General features: G+C 44.0%; 1 protein-coding gene across 2 annotated transcripts in view; it reads right to left on the bottom strand.

The window, feature by feature from the left end:
* Positions 1-9,841: 9,841 nt before the first annotated feature.
* Positions 9,842-22,613, bottom strand: part of Uch-L5 (ubiquitin carboxy-terminal hydrolase L5) — a 47,498-nt gene continuing 34,726 nt past the window's right edge. The window contains exons 7-11 of one of the 2 annotated variants that reach the window (XM_050196754.2): positions 16,870-16,936; positions 15,529-15,628; positions 12,687-12,779; positions 12,429-12,538; positions 9,842-9,914 (exon numbers count right to left, since the gene is read on the bottom strand). In XM_050196754.2, the coding sequence (XP_050052711.1) occupies positions 9,896-9,914; positions 12,429-12,538; positions 12,687-12,779; positions 15,529-15,628; positions 16,870-16,936 (389 nt within the window). In that variant the 3' untranslated portion in view covers positions 9,842-9,895. The remainder of the gene's footprint in view (positions 9,915-12,428; positions 12,539-12,686; positions 12,780-15,528; positions 15,629-16,869; positions 16,937-22,613) is intronic. The other variant, XM_050196753.2, reaches the window with a different exon arrangement.

The following is a 22,613-nucleotide window of genomic DNA, read 5'->3' as shown; positions in this document are numbered from 1 at the left end:
CCAAATGGAGCCCGCAAGACGAAGCATACAGCAAACGAGCACACAGCTCACGAGTACATTGACGAGCACAGAGCACGACGATGAGCACACACTAGCCGCTGACAACAGCTGGTTATATCCACTTCGTGTTCCCTAGATCCCTAGGTGAGGCAAAACGTTCGACGTCAGTGTAAACAAGCCGCCTCTCTGCGGGACGTTTTACAAACACACACACAGGTTTCAGTGCCCCCTCCGCGGGCAGACGACCTTTGCAGCGCAGTCGTCATGGTGTCCATTGTCCTGCATCCCCGTAGCCAGGTGGTCACGCCTGACCCCAGCCGGCGTCTCTAAATTCCAGAGCGGACCTCGCACAGTGGCCTCCGCCGCGGTCCATTGTCTGGTGTCTCGAAAAGCGCATGGGGAGGTTCCGCCAATTACCTCCCCTCGAGAACTCACCTGAGCTGACCCTTGCCGCGTGGCTGCCGGTTGTCCGCAGTTCTCTAAATCATGGTTGGTTAGCGCTGTCCTCGCTGGTTCTCTGAAGGGCGCCCCCACCGCGGGTGGATCGAAACACGTGCAGCGGGCTGAAATAACCTGCACGTTGCCACCTCGGCAGGCCATTCCTAACAAGGCACAGCACTCTTTGTTGTGTTGTCGGAGTGATTGAGAGGTGATATCTTTGATTAGCAATCTGTTTGCGCAAAGTTTGATTCCTCACGAGGCACTGGTATATATATATATTTTTATAAATTTCTTGCAAAGGACTGTTTTCCTGCACTGGACACCGGCAACCCTGGCGAACATCAAAATGACTAGGGGAGTGAGCACATATAACTATTGCTCTGAAAAAATATGAGCACGAAGGCAAGCACCAGCACATTATATTATTCAAGATGCAAGCAAATTCACAAAGAGGGGTGTGCAATTGCACTGGGTATGTCAAAATATGGTGCATGCAACTGAAACTCTATGGATGTTGATAATAGAGGGTTCCAGCTTGTCTAGTCTTTAGGGAAGTACCATGTTACGGTAAACGTGGATGGCAGTATTAACGCTGGTAGCAACATCCTGTGAAGCTTTGTCCAACAACATGCGAAACATATTTGTGTTACATGGGTGTTCTCGTTGAAGCAATATAAAGCACAAAGGACTGCATGTTGTCGACTGAATTGCAGCCGACACTTTACATCAACAGAAAAATAGCATACAGTCAGTTACTGCAACAACTCTGTGCCCTCTCTGGTTAAATAAACTCTGCACCATAAGATGGTGCTGTCAACCTGCAACTCGCGTTTATGCCCTCGGTAACCCAGCACTTCATGAGCAGTAAATATGTACGAAGACAAGCTGAAACTGCCTATTGTCTGAATATACCGCTCGTATCAAACTGTATATAGGATACATTGAACTTGCAGCAAGTACTGTCCCCCCCCACAGAATGCTCTTTTTCTTCCCCACAATGCCTTGCTATTTTCACATCTATCAACAGCATTCATGAATATTGGAGCAGACAAGAAGGGCCCTTCAAGTTATTATGTGCACGAAATTGAAAAAGAGCATGTATATGACGGCAAAGCTAAGAGACAAGCTTATGCACACAAAAAGAAAACTCCAAGCTTTTTCCATAGCAGATGTATTTAGGCAACATCGAATTTGATGAATGACAGTTAACCCTTTCTTGACAAATGCTCCCTACAGGCAACATATCAGAAAAGAAATTTATATTCTTGTAGGGTTTCAGTATTGAGTAAGCAGTTTTTGGCCAAATTTTTTCAGCCAACACTGAACGACGGGCAGCAAGCAACATTTGTTGGTTTAGAACAAGAACAAAAGAGGAGGAAGTTTGGAATGCAACTCGCTTTCTTTTGAAAGCAGTCGAAGGAGACAGACTGATGCAATATCTCCGGCTGCAGTGGTGGCAAGCACGTGATGTAAAGAAAATGAAATGTACAATCAGCCATAAAATGTTCCGGAACACGAGATCCGAGAAGAAGCTGAATATCTGCACAGCCTAGTATTTGCATTTACAGCTTCTACTAGTATATGTGAACAACATTTTGATCTTCAGTTTTACTGACTACTGTTACAGGCTGCTTGGAAATTGCATAGTTTCATACAATATACTTGAGGGAGCTCTGGCGCTGTAATTGTTGAGCCACCATGGGAATGATGGAAAGTACATGGATTTGTCAGATGTTCATGCTTGTGGTTTCAGACGTTCTTGTGATTGTGTTTATTATGCTTTGTATGCCTTCATTGTCGTAAATCTCGGAGCAAGCTATACTTTTCGAAGTGCATAAGACGCTGTGAACATGCACAATCGCTACTAATAGCAACGGTTCAGCTTGTTGAAGTGGCCATATAAATGCGCCAAGCATCTCGGGGCACTGGCTTGCCTGCAATAAAGTCATGAGGGTGTTATATGTTCCTTGTGAATGCATGCATCCGTGGTGTAATGGTTTCAATATCAGGCATCTGTGCTAGAGGTCCTGTGTTCGAATCCTGCCATCAGACAATTTTAATGTTTATTTAATTACTTATTATACAGTACATTGCTGAAAATGATGAGTTTACAAAATCATAAAGCCATTTGAAACCACAAGGAAGAAGTTAAGGCAAATCCATGTACTTATCATAATTCCCATGTTGGCTCAACTGCTCCCATTGCAGCTCCTGTAGACGCTAGTGCCAGAGTTCCCTCTAGTTATTATTGTATGAAACTCTATGGGAAACTGAACGGTTTCCTCCCGTGGTCTGCAAACCTTTGTGGTTGACTGTACACATATGATTCACATATGAGAACCCTATGTACGAATTCCAAACATCATAGGTGACCTAGGGTGAAGCCTAATTCCAGTTTTCTGCCAGGTGTTTTCAGGGCATCTACCAAGTTGACATATTAAAATTCCCAGAGTTTTCCAGGTTTTCCCAGAGTGCCATTGCAGAATTTCTAAAGTGACACAGAACTTTCTTTCATGTCAAGACAGGCGACACCATGTTACCCGATACTGTCACTCTCTAGTAAGCATGTTAAAAGTAAGAAAAAGACTTAATCCAGTTTGAATAAGTAGCAGGCTTTATTTTATTCAGTCAACTGAAGGGAGGGGGTTAGTAAAATGCACAGCAAATAAAATATTTTCGAAAAAAATGGCATAGCCCATTGGAAATCAAGTCGAAAATTTTCAAATACGAATAAAATGATGCATACAGAAGCAAATATTTTCGAAAGTGAGCTATTTCTATCAAGTGATAGCCCGAACATTGTCAGAACTGAGATTCTGTCAGCAGCAGGAAAGTCAACCTCAACTGTCCTGACATACTCTCAACACAGGCACAATGCCCAAGTGTTACGTTTCACTGCTTTAAAGAGATTATTTTGGTTTGGATGAGGGCCACCTGCATCTCTGCATCAGCCAACAATTTGCTTTTTGAGCTCAAGCTTCAAAGAAGAGGCGGCACAGTTACTTTCCTGATCATTCCTCCATGCGACGGTCCTTTCTGTTCTCGTCCTCGCTCCGCTGCGCATTCGCCCCATAGACCACTTGAAGCATCCTCTTGGTCAGTTTTACAGTCAATGTCCGATTTTTCGGACTCTAGAGGCCGCGAAAACCTCTGAAAAAATCGGGGGTCTGAAAAATCGGTCATTGACTGTACACTGGCAACTCCTCCAACAGACGACACGGCGTCAAAGACAATTCGTTACGATTCCTCTTTCTTACTCGAGCCAGCATTAGGGATACTTTTGTTCCCTTTCAATAAAATGACAGCCAATTTTTCCTGATAGAAGCACAAATTCCCCGAGTATTTCCAGCCTATTCAAAATCCCAGAGAATTCCCGGTTGGTAGACACCCTGGTTTTCCTTCTACTGCTGAAAATGTTTCCTCAAAATATTTTTTGCCTTCGTCGATTATGTTTATTCTTGATGTGTTTTACACATTTAGATACAAAAGAAACATCTTTTTCAGATATTTATATGTGATGTCATTAAAGGGTTAAAGGCAGCTTGCCTAATAACCAGTATCCAAGAAATTGTATCCAAAGTATCCAAGAAATTGTAACAGAGTGAAATTTCAAATCTAATTCTTGGCTCCAAGTTTTGCAAGCATAGATGTGATACTGGCAGTCCATGTCACAAGTGGTGATTGCAAAATGACAGCAGAGACAATACAATCGCTGCCTCCCATACTCCGTTTCACACCTAGCAAGTAGAGTTGCAGAACCTATGTGGTCACAGAAGTCTTGCTCTGTGTTTTGCACTGATTTATTTATATTACAGCAATCCCAAGTAGGGATTTTTGCAGGGTGGGACAATTGGCAGAAAAGAAAAATAAAACTGGTTGGATGCTTTCTATGGAATAGGCAAATACTTCATAGGTGACAACTACAACTTGTTGACGTAAGATTATGTCAAAAGACATATTACTATATTTGTGCATCTGTTTGGTGCCAGTGTACGATACACTGCGTTTTGGTGCAAGCACAAGCGATGGACTGAGGCTGCTGGTTGCAGAGACACATCATTCTGCTTGTTTGGCGGCACTAAATATATTCAGAACTGTGACACCTTCCATGTAATACGTCATATCTTGCAACACTGAAGTACACGATTCTATGCATACTTACGTCTTTCTTTTATATGTGACGCACTATATTTAAGTCAATAATGCGAGCAGTGAGAGAAGTTTCTCAAAGCTTTTCAGTGTTGCGCGTTATGCATAAAATCGAGTACAGCCTTCCAATAGCAGCAAAGATGGTGGCAATGCAGCTGGCTGCCTGTTCACCTGGTGTAACAGGTTTAAAATATGAGGCAATGGTAATGAAAAGTTATCCAACTTTTCCCAAGCCCAAATACCAGTAATCCATGAACCAAACAGGTTTACTTGTACATACATAGCAAAATGTTTGTTATGGATTTGAAACTTGAACAGCCTTAGAAGGAATGTGTTATGATTTATTCGTTGAAGGCAATCAAGAGCCAGTAAAATGAACTAATCGAAGCAAAATGTAATTGCAAGATAACAGACCAACAATGTTTTGTCAGGCACAGTTTTTAAAAATATACATGTAATGCCAAGGAGTCACTATCAAAAATCAACCTTTGCCTGAACAAAAGTGCAAAGAAACCACAAAGGCTTTGAAAAAGGGCTAGCAATGCTGTCAATGAAATGAGGTTACTTTAATATTGTCTTAGGCAATAAATACTTATAGTATTGCAATTTCACAGCATATGCACTCAAGAGGTTGGTTTTCCCTAATATCTCCAGATGGCATTTCTTTCCTAGTTTAATCATGGAAAGGTAGTCGCTTGGTTAGGGTATATGCCCACTGTGTCCTATAGTCACACGCACTTGCCCCCTTCCCTCTCTTTGAGAAAAACGTCGATTTTAGGTGCTGCTCACAATGCTTTAGCTAGTAATCTATTCTTACAGTACAGTGGACTCTTAGCGGAGCCTCAAGGGACAAGGGAAATTGGTTCCGTTTATCGGGAGTCCCATTTACTGAGAGACAAAGCTGAATATAACTGCATGAATAAAAATCCAACCAACCATGAGGATGGTGTTTCGTTTAAGAGGCAGTTCCATTTAAGTGATTTCCGTTTATCGAGATTGCACTCTATATACAAAGTGAGGAAAAATGAAAGCACTCTTAACTGCAAGTTTTCATTGCGATAGCAATTATATGGACACTCCAGGCACATCTCTGCCGTCGGTGTCGCTGTGAGAGAGAGAGAAAGGGGAAAGGCAGGGAGGTTAACCAGACTGGAAGAACCGGTTTGCCACCCTATGCTGGGGAGATAGGGGAGGGGGAGGTAAAGTGATAGCAAAGTAGAGATAAAGAAAGAAAGGAGCATAGACATACAATCACAGTCGGTCACTGTCACCGCATACCGTCGCCGCACAGCACTGTAGTACTTGCAGCACTATACGAGGTGTGACACAAAAGAAACGAGACTAAGTGTGCAGCTTGAAAAAAGATTGGAGTTGGCAACAACTGTTTTGCTGACGTCATCCCACACACCTCCTGTTTTCATGCAGCCAGTTTCGATGAAACCGGTCACGCCAGTTGGAAGTGCTGCGTCATTGAGTGAACACGTGCAACTGCATCCTGCCGGAAAAATGTCTGATGGAAAAACCGAATAGCGAATCAACATCAAGTTTCTTGTGAAACTTAAGAAATCAGCCACGGAAACATTTCAAATGTTAACCGAGGCTTATGGAGATGAAACTTTGTCTCGTGCACGTGTGTTTGAATGGCATAAGCGGTTTTCAGGGGGAAGGGACAGTGTGGAAGATGAACGTGCTGGGCGCCCAAGGTCAGCGATTACAGACCAAAACATTGCGAAAGTTTGTGACGTGATCCGTGGTGACCAAAGATTAAGTGTTCGTGCAGTGGCAGAGTTGGTTAACTTGGATAGGGAAGCTGTTCGACGCATTTTAACGGACTAATTACACATGAGGAAGATTTGTGCGAAAGTTGTTCCAAAAGTTCTGTCTGATGACCAAAAACAGTGCCGTAAAGACGTGTGTGGACATGTTGGAACGCATTGCAAACGAGCCAAATTTGTTGGAATCTGTTGTAACATGTGATGAGACATGGATTTTTGCCTATGACCCAGAAAGTAAGCGCCAGTCAATGCAGTGGAAGTCTCCAGGATCCCCAAGACCCAAAAAAGCACGCATGTCAAAATAAAAATTCCAGGCAATGTTAATCGTCTTCTTTGACATTAATGGAATTCTAATGATTGAGTGGGTTCCCAGAGGTCAGACTGTTAATCAACACTACTACATTGAAGTACTAAAAAGAGTTCATGAAAAAATTAGGAAAAAGAGGTCACAGTTGTGAAGTGATGGATGGCTGTTGCACCAGGACAATGCACCCGCTCACACGGCCATATCTGTCAAGCAGTTTCTGACCAGCAAAAAACATTACTGTGAAGGAGCATCCTCCCTATTCACCTGATTTGGCTCCAAGCGACTTTTTTTTATTTCCTAAAGTTAAATCTTGTTTAAAGGGAACCCATTTTACCTCAGTTGAAGAGGTAAAAGCAGAGAATCTCCTGAAGGGCCTTCCAAAAACCTCGTTCCAGAACTGTTACCAGCAAGGGCAGCACCGAATGCAGAAGTGTGTGAATGCTGAAGGGGACTACTTTGAAGGTGATAATGTCACAGAGAACTGATTCTGTAAGTACAATAATTTATTGGACCAGTCTCGTTTTTTTGTGTCACACCTTGTAAACATCTGTTCAGGTTACAGCCGCTCGTCCAATTCTGTTGCCCTTAAAAACTGCAACAGTGCCCTTGTCGCCCTCCGCTGTGATGGCTTGTGATGTCGGTATTCTAAAATAAGTTCCTCTGTTAGAGGTCTTTGGTTAAAGCACGCTATTGCGATTGCAAGCGATCGTCTCTGTAAATTGTAGCGAGGACAGTCACAAAGAAGGTGTTGAAGTCTCTCCTCGCAACCACAGTCATCACATGAGGCATCGTTGGCCCATTCGATGCCGTCGCCGTGAGGTTCCATATAAAGTCCAAGGGTGATAAAATCGTCACTGCACGTCGTATGCACAAGTGAAAGCATGCGAGGGTGAGCTGGCGAACACAGCTCAATCTCATGTGTGCGTGCGACGCAGGTGGTTCGGAAGCACGCCCCCTCTCCAGTCGCGCGCGAGACAATGGGGCGAGGTGAGGGAGGAGGGTTCTTCTCCGGCTGCTGCTGCTTAAGGCTGTTATGATCGGCCTGCAGGGGTACTGCTCTGCAAACCTATCTCAGACCGCTGCAGTTGTTTCGATCGACCCGAGAGGGTGGCGTCCTCCAGAGAGCCAGTGATGCCGGCAACGCTAACTGACCATGCACTTCCTTCGGAGAACTGGAGACCATGGCAAAGTTAATTAACCATGCGCCTCCTCGTACAGCCCAGCAGCGTCGGCCAGGCTAGCCGTTTGGCGGACCGAGTATTGCTGGTTGATTCGCCGTCGCCTTCATGGTCTATTTACAGCAAGAGAGCTTCTCGGAAAAGGGTGTTTTGCAGTGCGTTTTTCCTCGGGCCCTAGGATTCATCAAAGTCTGCTGACACTCGTGGCAGCTACCAGAGAAGTCAGCTCTGGAATTAAGAGGCGCCGGCTAAGGCCAAGCGTGACAACCTGGCTACGAGGACCCGCTCAACTCGGTGGGTTCTGGGAATCCAAAGTGCGTATGTGAGTGCGTGAGCCCTCCCCCTCAAAGGTGGGTCGACTACGCCTCCAACGACTGTGGATGGTCCGACTGGACAAAGGTTGGACAGCAGTTTTCCCTCACCTAGGGATCTAGGGAGGACAGAGTGTTTTTAAGCAGCTGTGTGCTCAACAAGCGGGGTGCCTGGAACTTTTTGCTCGTGTGCTGTGTGCTTTGTGGTGGGAGCTTCGTGCTCCTTTTTGCAGTCATGCTAGGCTGTTGAAATGTATGTTCTGTTTTAGTGTAAATATGTAAATAAACCCTGTACTCCTAGTCCTCGATGAAAGCAAGTTCCTCCCTGCAACCACGTCCCAAGCGTGGGTGAGTTGGACGACGGCGTGGGCCAGCTACCATCTATTTCATGCCCGACCCCAACCATTACAAGGCGCAACCGTGCGGGTGCCATATCTTGAAAACAATCTGCGACGTGGATTAAGTGTGCGCGTAGTGCCGGTAAGTTCGTATGCAGCGTGCTTTCTGTTTCATTCGCGTTGAAGCGAGAGATGCACAAAGGTCAATTCGATTGCTGCTGCTGCCATTCCTCACTCCAGAATTTTTACAGCGACTTTCCGCGATCATAGAGCGAGATGTGTTCATGTTTACCTGTACGTGCATGACACCGTGCTTGTTAATTTAGTTAAAACACGTTCGCGAGCTAGTTGCTTTGAATCCATGATAGAACGTGCAAGCACACTGAACGAGGATGTAGAAAGAAACGCACACAGAGACGGCACTGTCTGTTTCTTTCTACGTCCTCATTCAGTAGTGCTTACACATTATATCATTGTTAATTTACTTAGTAAGTGAATGCTTACAAGTTTATACGGCTGATAAAACCACTATCCTTACTTTGTATAGCTATCTACTAATTTGCTAATGCAATCTGCTTCGTCTTTCGGGTGAAACTGCATCTTTTTAAAAAGATCCTAATGCTGTTTTGCTCACAAAGAACATTACTAGCCTAAAAAGTATCTTCTGGCATGTTCAGGACCATGTAGCAAAAAAGGTGAAAAAAAAAATGCACTCACTTTTGTTTTCCTCTACTATTACCATGCAAATTTCCTCGTGTTCCCTCAACCTAAATTAATCAGCTGAGCTCAAACCAGTTTTCAAACATCAAAACACACATTTCTGGTGAGTAGATGCCTATGATACAGGAACAGTGGCATTAAAGATAGAATGAATATCTGTTTGTTTCTGGGCCCAAACGACTAATGCATTGTACTGTACAAATTTCCATTATAGTCACCTTTTTGTTTTGGCGCTGTTTTCTCAAATGTATTCTTAAAATGATGGGTGTGGGCAATGTGTGAGTCTGTTATGAAGTGCACACACACTCTCTTTGTTTTGACTGTAAGGAAGAAACCAGGTCACAATTTTTTCCTAAGAGTCAAAATGAAATGACATTTCGAGATACAAACAGATCCCTCGTACACAATTGCTTTTTGGCTTTGTATATTGTAAGGAACCGTAAGATTTTCAATTCCTCGTATTACCTGCTGCGCCGAGTGGCCGATCTCAGAGCAAAGGCAGTGTGGCGGGGGTCAAGCGAGTGATGAAGGGTGGAAAGGATGAAAAATGAATGGATATTGAAGGGACAAGTGGGTGCTTCATGTAGAGAGAGAGGGAGAGAGAGAGAGAGGACACTTTACATTCAGACCTAAAGCAGTATCATTTACTTCATTTTTTCACCCTGTTTTTTCTTCTCTAAGGCTTTTTCCCTTGCCTGAAAAAAAAAGGGGGGAGAAAGGGGGAAAAAGGTGTGTAAAAATCGTACAGCAACAGGAAAAACATGCACAGTACTAGGTCCAAGATATGAAGGAAGCAAATTAAACTTATTTCTAAAAGGCGACTCCAGTGATACTTCAAGTCAATGATGGAAGTGATGTGGGTTTATTTGCTGATCATGGAATGGCATTTTTAAAATTGCGTCAGTTTATAAATAACTAACTGAAACTCTCTTGAAATGATGGTCTTTATGCACACTATCTGGCACTTCATGAACATTAAGAAGCCAATATATGTTGCAAAGCCTTGTTGGCACTGTTTGCATGTGTGAAGAACCTGTGTGTGAGGTAAACTGCATTACAGTCATGGTTGGCTGCAGTGCCAGAATCTCTTCACTACCACCACTGCTCTTTTAGACATCCCACCTAAGGAGTTCCAGTTCCACAAGCAGCTTTAAGCACACTGCAATTCATGAAAAAAGTCAAATAAACTGATGATGAACTAATGCAAGTTGACCAAGTGCATTTCATTTGGGTCGAGTATCAACACTGCTGGAACTGATGTGTTTTCTAATTTATCAACAGCAAAAAATTTGCGCAGGTTCCTTGAAATATAAAAGAGATGATCTGAAGAATCTACAGCATTACATACTAAATGCTTGTATTGCTGTGTGTGGCTTACAAGTCATTTCCGCTGTTTCAATGTGAACAGGCTAATGATGCACAATTATGTAATATATGATGTATGCAAAATATGAAATAAATACACATACATAAATTAGTGAACAAAGAGATATCATATTGTATAATTTAAAAGAAAAATTCACTACCTTCATTTAAAGGCAATCAGTTGATCATTTTTCAATATTTTCCTACAGGGTGACCGCTTTTGCTGTCAGGGGGATAATAGATAACATTTTGTTAATAGCCCCTGTCACAGCTCCACTTTACACTGTTTTCATTTCATGGTGTCACTGTTGCCTATATTGCCAAGTTTGTGTTATAGTGCATTCCATGTTCTCTTTTCTCCCTTTCATGTCTCATCATCTATTATACTTGGAGTAGCATGCCAGGCCTGGTGCCAGGCTAAGCTCCCCAGTTGTCACTAAACTTTTCCTCTTCCCTGCACACATACACTTTGCGACACACTGACTGATGTGTGCAGTCTCCCTTGCAATTCATTATTAGGTAATACAAGTTCAGTAAACAATGGGTAAACTATGCAGTGCGAATAACATGGCAGTTAACACGGAAGTGTTCCAAGAGGTGACTGCCCAAGGCTAGTAGTCTGGAAGGGTGCAGCGTCGACTTTGTGAACAGTTTAGCTCAGAAGATTGAAAATGCAAAATACAATATCTTTTTCGTCTTGCATTAAATGCTTACTCATTCCTGAATCCACACATTAAATCTCCTGTGAAACAACTGACTCATTTGCCCACACAAAAAAATCTTTCTGCTCGACTAATTTTCCACCCAAAGTCATAATATGGAGATTAAAGGCTTGGAAGCTGAATGCACAAATTTAAAAACTGAAGAAAACCTAGTGATACATGTACACACTAATGTAGACTTGTGTTAGTTCAACTCCAGTTAATTCAATTTTTAGGTTAATTTGATCCTGACCGAAGGTCCCGGCCGGCACCCATGCATTTATCTATGAGCCCAAACTTCCATTATTTCGATCTTAAAGTTGGCCTTTGATGGATAATTTGAACTTAACCAGCAAGCACGCACGCACCTGACCCCTATGGTGACCCCAATAGGGATCCCTTTAGAAGCAGCATTTGTCTCTGCAGAGCTTAGGGGACAGTGAATGCATTGAACACACGTCTCCAGTTGAAAACACCAAATTTTGCCCTGCCCTAAAAAGATTTCGAAGCAATAACCACAGCTGACAATGTCTCATTACAGTATTTACCTAATTCTAACACACTTTTTTTTTTTCAGGGAAATTGGGTCGAAAATTGCCTGCACGATGTATTCAGATACAAAACCAAAACCGCCTTCCGAGGCATTCGTATGCTTTATCTCATATCACAAATGTTCTGCGGTGAAGCTGACTTTAAAAACTACGCAATGAAGATGACTTGGAGGACTGGCTAGTATTGTGCAACACATATTACACCTTTGCCCCCATTTTTCATTCTAAAAAATTGGGTGGCCGTTAGATTTTTACTTTGACAGTGAAGCTCCTAAGCTTCACTGTCATTTCTATGTTAGTTACGTCGGACACATAGAAATTGGGTGCACATTTGATTCGGAGAGGTGTTGGACTCTGGCAAATGAATCGGCATGGTATAATATTTTTTCTGCTCAATCTTGCTTAATTCAACCTGCCAGATAATTCGGTCAATCTTGTTGGTCCTGTCAGGGTTGAATTAACAGAAGTCGACTGTGTTAGCAAAGCCCCCTCCTCAGCTATAAGTTAATTTTGAACAGCATGCTCTAAGCAAACAAAAACAAGCATAACAAGGAAGTGAACCTGATCACAGCTAGATTTTGCAGAGGCCTACCATTCACCAACCTTTTCTACTAGAGGCACAAGCTTCTTCTCTTCTGACAGGATTTTCAGAATCTCCATGATGAGTGGCAAATAGTTGTGCTTCCGTCTGATGTTCTCCACCTGGACAAGTGCATGAGATAAGTGCCCTATGGCCAGTTGTCTTCTAATTAGCAACAATGAAATATATAGTGCAACATGCACAGAACAAGGTTTCCACTCTGCAACTTAAGGAACAACTGCCGTGTGTGACATTCCAACACCCTCATACCTTGTACCGCTTACACTTGTTCTCTTCTTCTTGGATGAGCATGTGGAGCTTGCTTATCTCAGACTGGACATCGTCAGTTTCCATCCCACCAGACTAGAAGAAACAAGGTGTGTATTAGTAAAGACCTGATTGTTATTCACGTATCCTACCCTGCTCAACGACCCTTTACCAGTAGTATACACCAGCATTCCTTAAACATTATTGCTGCCCACAGACCCCTTGACAGCTAAAGGCATGTTTATTTCAGTCTGCCAGGGTTACGTTCTAGGTACCTTATGCATCACTTGTAGTCTACAATCACTGTGAAACAAGCTGCATGCAGAAAATGTGGCTGCTGAAGACAACAAAGTCACAAATTGGCTTCAATGCCAACCCTTGAGATGGTGTAGAAGTGATCATGTTATAACATATCAGTCAGCCTGGTCAAGCACTCATAGGGCACATCATGATAGTGGCAAAATCTGAGCACTTGACAATGTAATAGGGGAGAGAAGGCGAGATGTCGGAGAATGCTGCTTCTTACCAAAGCAGCAGAACACTGGATGACCACCCTTATCCCTTGCCAAATACAGAAAAACACGGAGTGAAAGACAGAATGGCTGACGTGCATGCAGCTTTCAGTGACATGCCAATGGTGTGGTTTGCAACCACTGTACTGGGCAGACTGATGTGCATGAGCAGTTTGTGATGCAGTAAAACAACACTATAGTTAAAAGGGGTGCCAAAATTACTTTCTTGCCACCGTTCACCCCCATAGCCAACAGTGGCCCCTGGTGGCAGTTACCTCTGAATAAGACAAAGCTGATGCAACAGCTTGCCATGTACCACTCAAAGACCACAAAAGAAATGAAAAAAAAAAAAAAAGAATCACATATGCACATGCTAATTTATTCTTCAGCAAAAACCTTTTATTCATGTGGCGTGCATTACACGCTGTGTCGCACATGTGCACTCAAGTTTAAGGGTTAATGGCCTCTTTGTTCTGCTCTCATGATAATTTGAACTGCTCTGCTTACCAACGTTTCATGAGCGTGAGATCTGATTCCTGCAAACGTCTGATTTCGTACAATGCTTGATGTTCGCTGCAGGACACCAATGTAAAGGAATTATTTTGTTACTGCCACGCTACACGACTTTTCCACCACACCATCCCTCACGCACCGCGCCCCACAAACTCTCGTGCCACCCGCGCCTTCCTTCCCCCCTTGCCACCGTACTCGCGGCCTCCAAGAAAGCTTCGCCTCACTTGCTTGGAGCTCTCGGTCCGCTTATGCCGCCACTCTCTCCTCACGACACTCGCTCCCTCAGAACGTGAAACCAGTGCAGGAAAAGAGAAGCTCAAAATTCGTTCAAGTGAATATGCCTTGCAAGTTCACTGTCTACAATTTGTAAATTGCAATACATGCCATTAAGCAATGTTTGTCAAATTAGGGAACATCCACAAACCTTCTCATACTCGGTTATTGGGCTTTATCAGCTTTGGTCTGAAAGCAAGTTGGCCTAGTTTTGCACCTTGAATTGACGCTGGAGCCTTCGCATGCTTTGTACAGTATATTTACAATACTGTATAGAAATTACTGAGAGAATTTGCACAGATGATGCTCAAAAAGTAAGTACAATACTGTATAGAAATTACTGAGAGAATTTGCACAGATGATGCTCAAAAAGTAAGAGATTAGACAGCTAGTAAAGCTTCTGCAGTAGATCAGCCTGATAGTGACTGCGTGCTTTTGTGTGATTGAAAGCTCCACACGACAAAGATTTAGCAGAAGTTGTATATGCGCTGTAGAAATGCTGATGGATAAAAGCAACTTACTATGAGAGAAAATGAAGTTGCAGAACATAATCAAAACAATGTGCACTCATGAGCATGTGCTGATGTTTAAACCATTGTTAAAGCAGCGCAAAACTTGAAGTCGAAAATTAGACAACCTGACAAAAGTTCCAAAGTCTTCGCTGTGCTGTCATTTCAAAATTATGCGGCCGAGTTGAGAAAGGAAGACATTTTGCGTTGCTTGATTTGGGAAGTGTGAGGGGCATTGGAGGCCAGTGTTGACGAAACCACCTGTCAAAGTTTTATTATTCATTATTTTTCAGGACTGCCTAATATGCCAGAAATTGCCAAATGTTAGCAAAAGTTAAAGTGCAATCTTCATTTCAAATGGTGCATGGCAACGCTTGTGAAAGAGTTTTGCCACCAATGTTTAACAACGTGCCAAAAAGCTGTGGATCAAATAGATCAATTTCCTATAGCCCAGCAAGCAAAGAGTCAAACTCTAAAATTTCAGCAGGATGAACTCAGCCTTTTGTGTGCATTTCAGCTCATGCGAGAAACACCTTTTTATGATAAGTCCTACTGGTTTCTATTATTTCAAAAGGGAGGGGGGGAGGGCACCGTTGGGGGCAGTGAGATGCAGACACTACTTGTTCCACCAATCAGATTATGTTCTCAAGTCACGTTTACACGGGAAATGCACTTAGACCTTTTTTTCTGTCCTGCATTTTTTTAAGTAGCCAAAGGGCAAATGGGCCCCACAATGACACTAATTTGAAAGAGAAAACCTACTCTTCCAAATGAAAGCAGGGTGTCTGTACTACAAAATGCAGTACAACAGCCACATGTTAAGAAGAAATTGCTGCTGTAGCATATACTGCTCAGGTTCAGCTCACATAGTAGGCATAGTATAAATTGATATTGTGACAAGAACACTGATTCTGCAAGTTTAAGAGTTCCCAGATTTATGATAGAGCAGCTGCACATGCCAAAACCAGATTTTAAGATTATTAATTTTTTGCAATTCCTTGGTTTCAAAGACTCTCATCTTCTCTTAAAGAGACTCACAGACAACTGGGCATTCATGCTGTCCAACTGCTTTTGGTACAGAAGCTTCCGGTCCGTGATAAGTGCCATGAGGTTGAAGTGAATTTCACCTTCGTTGTACCTAGAAGAGACATAGGGATTAGGTTTGTACTGTGCAATGTTACAACACAGCTCATCCCAGGTAACAGTGTGGTAAGATAGTCTTGTATGTATAAGTACATTTTACCATAGATGAGAAACAGGGTATTTCATGACATGTCATTGATAAAAGTCACAATATTTCATTTTAGGTGCGATATGTCTTCAAAAACAAATATTACAGCAATTTTTGTGCATAAAAGTGCCACACAGCTGATTAGTCAGACTGCTAGGAACGCTAAGGCTAAAAGCCTATGAAGCTGAACTTCACTGTACATTATACATTTTAGGATGTCGATAGGTTGGCCCCAGCCCCATGATTTTTGCCTAGCTAAGTAAGGTAAGAATGAATGAAGGTGAGAACGTGCTAGCCTGCACCAAAACTTCATTGAACTGATGTTGATGTGCAGAGATGTTGTGGGAAAAAAAAAAGTTATGCCATGTCTCGTCTACCATGCAACTCAATATAAATCCCAATTACCTATCCTTACAAAAGTGAGAGACAGGAATGACTAGACTTGGCTGTCACTGCAGTAATCAAAATGGCAATACAAAGAAACTGCGTAACTCAATCATTCAAGAAAGAGGCAAGACATTTCACGGAATTCTTCCTGGGTATTTGGTCTTTCAAGGTACGACTGCAGTGCAAAAGTCTGTAACTTATTTCGCCAGACTTTTACGGCATGGAGCAACAATTAGGCATGGTTCAACAGCTTTGGCAGCGTTTCTGAGAAAAGTAGTCCTCAAGTTACCTGGCTGGTTGGCACTTTTTAGCAATCATTGGCCCTTGCGCCACGAAACACTACATATCAGCTATCCCTGCTACCCTAAGTTTGCCCACAATTTTTCTTCCTGGTCTCAAAGAAAAGCCATCAGAGACCCTATTTTGCCATGGAAGTGGTCCCATTATTAGAGTCTACCTATACAAGATGGAAAGGCAATTGGAAATTAGTTTTGGGTAGAATAGGTGGCAGAAGGTGTGCCCAAATTTCAAGACACTCATTTTGGTGCCAGATTCGCAATTTTTCTCAGGATGGCCTAGCAAATCTAATCAGGTGCACATTAGTGCAGGAGCATAAATCAATTTTCAAGAGTCATGTTGTTTGCACATTATTTTGCAATGAAAATTGTGGTAGTCACAAAAGCACTGCAAGAGCTCTCTACCAGACATTTATGCTACAAAAAAAACTAATAGAGATTGCCACAAAAATTTACCACACTTACTGTTTTATCCTGCTTTCAATGACTGGCCTGACAGTGTCAAGCCAGTCTGTGCCTTGAGGAATTGGACCTAAAATAGAAAGCAAAATTAGATGTGTCAACTGTAAACAGAATACATTACAGGTGACTTAAGAGACCACTGCCATACTGTTCAAATATTGCTCAAGCAAGGTTGTGAAATTATCATGCAAGTGGGTGGCCACATGAGTTGGGAAGCATAGTGAAGTATGGCAAGAAGCCAGAAGCAAAATTGGAATGAATTAAAAGCATTTTCCTGCTTACCAAGCTCTAATTCTTGTTGTATTCTTAGTACAGCATCATCAGTACATATGAGGTAATAATAATTGGAAGAATTGTACGCAGAGATGTGCGAATATCAAATTTCTTTAATGCGAATCGACAACAGTAGACGACGGATTTTTTGGATTCAGGAAATTCGGACTTGTTGGATATTCCAGACTTCATAAATGTACCGTCAGGGTTCCCATAGAGCTAATGCATTATCGGTACCGATTTCCGGATGAATTTGGGTGCCGAAGTTGAATTTTCTGGACTAAATCGCTCGTTCAGAGCCACGCTACCTGGTATTGAGAGCCGCCATGTTGGATTTTATGTGGGCTTGGCTTTGAGTGGCCCGCTCTTATAGCCTTCAAGATTAGGATGTGCACGCAATCCCCACGTCTCGGAGGCCATGCCCGCTCTTGAGCGCTTTTCCTTGGAACCGCTGGTGGCTTGGATTGGATTGGTGTCGCGGCTAGGTGGCTTGAGCCACCACCCGATTTCAAGGGTTCAGCCTTATCCATCCATCCATAGTGAACGGTCACCGTTGCCGCTTGTGTGCAGCGTGCTTGTCTCATGGGATATTCTCGCCTTTCAGAAATGAACTTTTACTGTGTGTTCTCGACGCTATGGCCCCGCCTCGCGGCTTTCCGTCGAACATCGCAAAGAAGAAATGCGGCAACTACACCACTTTGACTCTACAAAAGAAAGCTGCGATCATTGAACTCGTGGAGAAAGGACAGACCCAAGCTGACGTTGCGAAGCCGTTCCAGCTGTCCAAGCAAGCAGTTTCAGATTACGTATGAAAGAAGAGCAAGATACTGTCTGCCTTCAAGAATTCACACTTGAAGGATAAAAAAAAACGACCGCAAGGGTGATCATCTGCAGCTGGAAGACGAACTTCAGAAATCATGCGCGCTGTGCACAAGGACACATGACTAGCGGTATAATTCGGTGCTACACGAATACTGAGGAAGAACAAGCAGATTGCAGAGCATGATCACGCGCTGGAACATGGTAGAAAATGGCATAGTTTCGGTACCTGCGCATGTGACTGCGTGACCGTGGGAACAAACAGACGAAGCGGAAGTACATCTCTCTTGCTTCGGTGCGAAGTAAAACAAAAAACATGCAGACATTCCGTTTGTGTGTTTTATTAGTTCTCTAAACTTCAATTCGTCAATTCAAGCAACAGATTACATAAATAACAGATGGTGCTTTGAATAATTCTCGAAGTCACGTGTCACCACGAATGACACTGCAGATCCGTGTACGTAGGTGCAGGGACACGAGTATGTCACCGTCCGGCTTGCAGCGCAGTAGCCGCAAAGAGAAGGGAAAACGGCGTTTGGATTGAAATTTCAGACCTTTCCGCGGCGCGTAGCGATGCAATGCATAGTGAACACAATCGTTGGTGTGCATTGTATGCTCTGCGCTTGTCCGTTCAAAATAGCCAGTCCTGGTGAGGGGCCCTTTAAACTGTAGCTTAAAGGGGTGCTGACAAAGAATTTTCCAGTTTCCGGCGACACACTTAAACAGAAGGCCAAAAATCTTGCCATCAAGATGAACATTGAGAACTTCAAGTTCACTGACCGATGGCGGTGCTGACAGTGGAGCTGCAATCGAATGCGACATAGCAACAGAAGGTGGCGATAACTTGACTGCCGACCTACGAAACAGTGAATGGACATTCCGGAAGCTTCTACAGTATACGCATTCGCCACTGTTGATGACGACCTTGAAATGTGCACAAAGTCTACTGACGATGAGATCGTGACACAAGTGCTCGCGCTTCAAGAAAATTATTCCGGATCTGACAACAAGCCCTTCAGCTGTCCTCAACCAACGACATCAGACATTGCCAGTAAGCTGATGTTGCTGTCAAATGTGTACGATGAGAGAACGACCCTTGCGCAAATACAAGCGGATGTTGTCGCACGCAAGCGCAATATGAGGCAAGGCACAATCCGCGACTATATCAAAGTTGATCCGCAAAAATAAAGATCATTTTTCCTATTCACCATTTTTACAGACTTATTTTTTTCCGAAATTTTTCCTGTACCCTTGAAGCCAGAAAAATCAGTCGGTCACTGTACAGTCAAACCTCGATATAACAAAGTATTTAAGTTTTCATCATCTCTTGCTTGTAGAACACTGTGTATTTATAACCTCAATACAGTCGAACCTCGATATATCGAACAGCGCGGTGATCGCAAAATAGTTCGATATAGCCAGAATTCGATATATAAAATCACGCAGAAAACGCGTCAGAAACTAGCGCAAATCAATCAATGAACCAATCGTGGCGCAATAGATACTCACATGAAGCTTCAAACAAAGTATTTATTTAGTTCGCTGAAAGTACTGAAGCAGCGTAGCCTGCTTCATATTGGCAACCGCGTGCTTGACCACGGCGTCCTCAACATAGTCCAAAAAGTCCACAAGAGACAGTCCAGTGCCTTCTATTGCGCCGCAGTAGCGGCGTACAACAGCCAAAGCAGCTACAGCCTCAGCTGCAGTCGGGAGCGGGGCAACATCAGCGCTTGCTGGATCAGCCTCGGCAGCGTCTTCGTTTTGCCGCTCAGCAGTCACTTCTGCCGCGATCTCCACGTCTGTTAACTCCGCCACTGTTTCGGTGCTGTCGTCACAGCCAACGAAGTCCGCAATGCACATGATGTGTGGCTCAGCACGGACAAAGCGCTCCAACTGGCTCCACGGCCGCCTCGATCACGCGTGCACGGCGGGGGCAAGCCTCGCCGTGCGCGCGTGATCGAGGCGGCTTGCCCCGCCGTGCGCGCATAGGTGCGCGCGCGATCGAGGCGGCCGTGCTGGCTCCAAGCCGCCGCGTGTGTACGCCGCTACGTTCAAATGGCGCCCTCGGCGCAACCGATGTGGGCAGCTGTCGTACGCAGCAGTCTGGAACACCGATCGCGCCGCCGCTATCTTCGAGAGTGTTGCGGGAAAGCTCGCCTCCTGTCAACAGAGCGCACTTGGTCTGGGGCGGCGGAGTTCGATATATCCGTTTTACATCCGGCCCCGTTCGAAATAAAGAATTAAAAATGCATGCGATTTTCCATGTGATATAGAAATTGTTCGATATACGCAATAATTCGATATATCCGTGTTCGATATATCGAGGTTTGACTGTATAATGAAGCGTGTTTGTATGTCATTTTAATATAATGAAATTTCACTGCAGCCGTAAAGGAATGCCGAGACAATAAATGGAAACTTCGGATGAAAACTTTGGTGGCTGCAGATGGTCAAATGATTGAATTAAAAGCGGCTGTTTGCAAACACACCTCTCAAATCGCGTGCGGCTGGACAGCGGAAGTGGAGCCGCATCATGTTCGGTGTAAAGTCCAAGTGCGGTAAGATCCTATCACGCCCAACGCACTGTGTGCATTAGGTGCGTGCGAGTGTGCGAGGGGGAGAGAAGACAATGGCTTCACGACTGCCGCCTTCCCGCATGAGCAAAGAGAAAGAGGGGGAAAGGGGAGTGAGCTCGCGTTAACATGATTAAGTGCACGTGAGGTGGCAGGAAGAGGGGGGAGTGGGGGGGTAATTGGCACGCGTCGCGAGCGTGGCTGTAAGTGCCGCTGGGCGTATACGCAGCCGCACACCCTGCTTTAGAGGTAATCAGCAGCAGCTGTCTTACCAGTATTGTGTAATATCAAGTTTCGGTGACCCGTTGGAGCGAGAGGCAGATGAACCGTTCGCTCCCCTCCGCTGGCGCTTTTTCTGATAGCGTCGTCCCAGTGCGGGCGACGATATCAGCTGCGGGGGCGAAATGCACGTGAAAGTACAACTGGCTCCGCTTAATTCGTACCCCGAGAAGATATCGTCGACGACTCCCCAATTTATTAAAGTGGATTGTTTTCTCACTCAAATTACGACGAGGAATCTTGTAAACAGGCACTCCACACGTATGACACTGTCGTCGCAGTTATTCCGGAGGAAGTTGTTGTCTTGCTGCTCAGTGGTGCGAACATAGCTTTGATGCTTTGCCATGGAAACGTGCAGTTTCAAGTCGCCTTTGCCACCGTGAGACATGCTGACGTCGTATCGACACATTGTACAAAATGCAAGATGTTCTCTTTTTCCTGATGTCAAAAAGCACGGAAATTCAGAAATATAAGATTGCAAAAACTTCTGCAAATACCTTTTCTTGGGCTTTGATAGCGCCATGGCATCAAGCACACGAGGATCGTAACTTTACACGGTGCACCACATACACACGGCTTAGCCAACACTAATCATACACACAAGCGCCGTTGTCAGCAGCAACAAGATGCACCATGGAGGAAGGCACGCATGAAATGCAAGAGCTACATTGGCTCTGGCTTTGGTCGGCTTACTAGGCACCGTAGTCGGCTGCTTAGTCGATGATACTGATGGTGCTAGTGCGGCCGTTGTTGGTGATGCTGACGATTATGATGTGACTGTAGATTCTGCGGTGCCGGTTTCACAAAAACCATTATTGCGAGAACAGAGACCATTTTTCGGGAGATATAAGACGGTGATCGTACAATCGGAAAGTTCAGTAAAAAATCGGGAGTCTCCCGGGCGAATCGGGAGCGTTGGCAGGTATGAAGTACCACTTTGGTGCCCTTTGACCACCAGCAGACGTTCTAGTTTTGTTCACAGTGCTGAATATTCTCTCACATTCAGCATTGCTGTGGGGAATCGAGAGAATACCCAGCATAACCACTGAAATTCTGTGGAACCTGAGTTACCAGTCGACACTTCGAACGCTTCCTAATTGTGATCACTGCACGTCGCACCTCGGCTCATTCAATATGTCGGCTGGAACCTGATATGCTTGCAAGTTGGCAAACTCGACTTCAAGTGCGTCGATTGCTTCTTCTTTTGATTCGCCACTCTACTGGGGTAGGATAGCGGGGAACGCCATAACAAAATGATGTATGCTGTTGAATGAAGCAGTTTCCAGAGCTTGTACTTGAGCAACTTCAGCCATATTGAGATTGACGTCTTCTAGCGGGGATTTGTGGCGAATGTAATCGCATGCTGCCATTAAGTACAGATGTACAGCAGAGAAGAACTCTCTCTCAATGCAGGTCAGTGTCTCAACCAGAGTAGGTTGTGCTGCCAATGACTATGTCTTCATCCCCTTTCTGGTTCTCTGCAGCTCCATAGTCAAATCTAGGGTATACAAATCTAGTCAGGAGATCCTTGAAAAGGTGGTTCAAGAAGCCCCTCAGTACATGAATCTGAGGAGCCTATGTCTGAAGAAGGCAGTTTGCCTACTCAAAAAGCAGTATAACATTTTGGAGAAAAAGACAGCATGCCCTGTTTAGCTCAGATGACAAAAAATAAAACAGGCACACCTCACGGGCCACGTGGCTGGCTTCACCAGAATCCTTGGTATGACGTTTCAGTGTTTTTGCTTGAGGTACAGAATGAGCTCCTTTCCACTTTAGCGAGAGTTCATCACCGTCAGTGCTTTT

The sequence above is a fragment of the Dermacentor andersoni genome, chromosome 1 (assembly GCF_023375885.2).
Source record: "Dermacentor andersoni chromosome 1, qqDerAnde1_hic_scaffold, whole genome shotgun sequence".
Classification (NCBI taxonomy): Eukaryota; Metazoa; Arthropoda; class Arachnida; order Ixodida; family Ixodidae; genus Dermacentor; species Dermacentor andersoni.
Note: the sequence above shows the minus strand (reverse complement) of the source record. Positions and strands in the feature narration are given on the sequence as shown.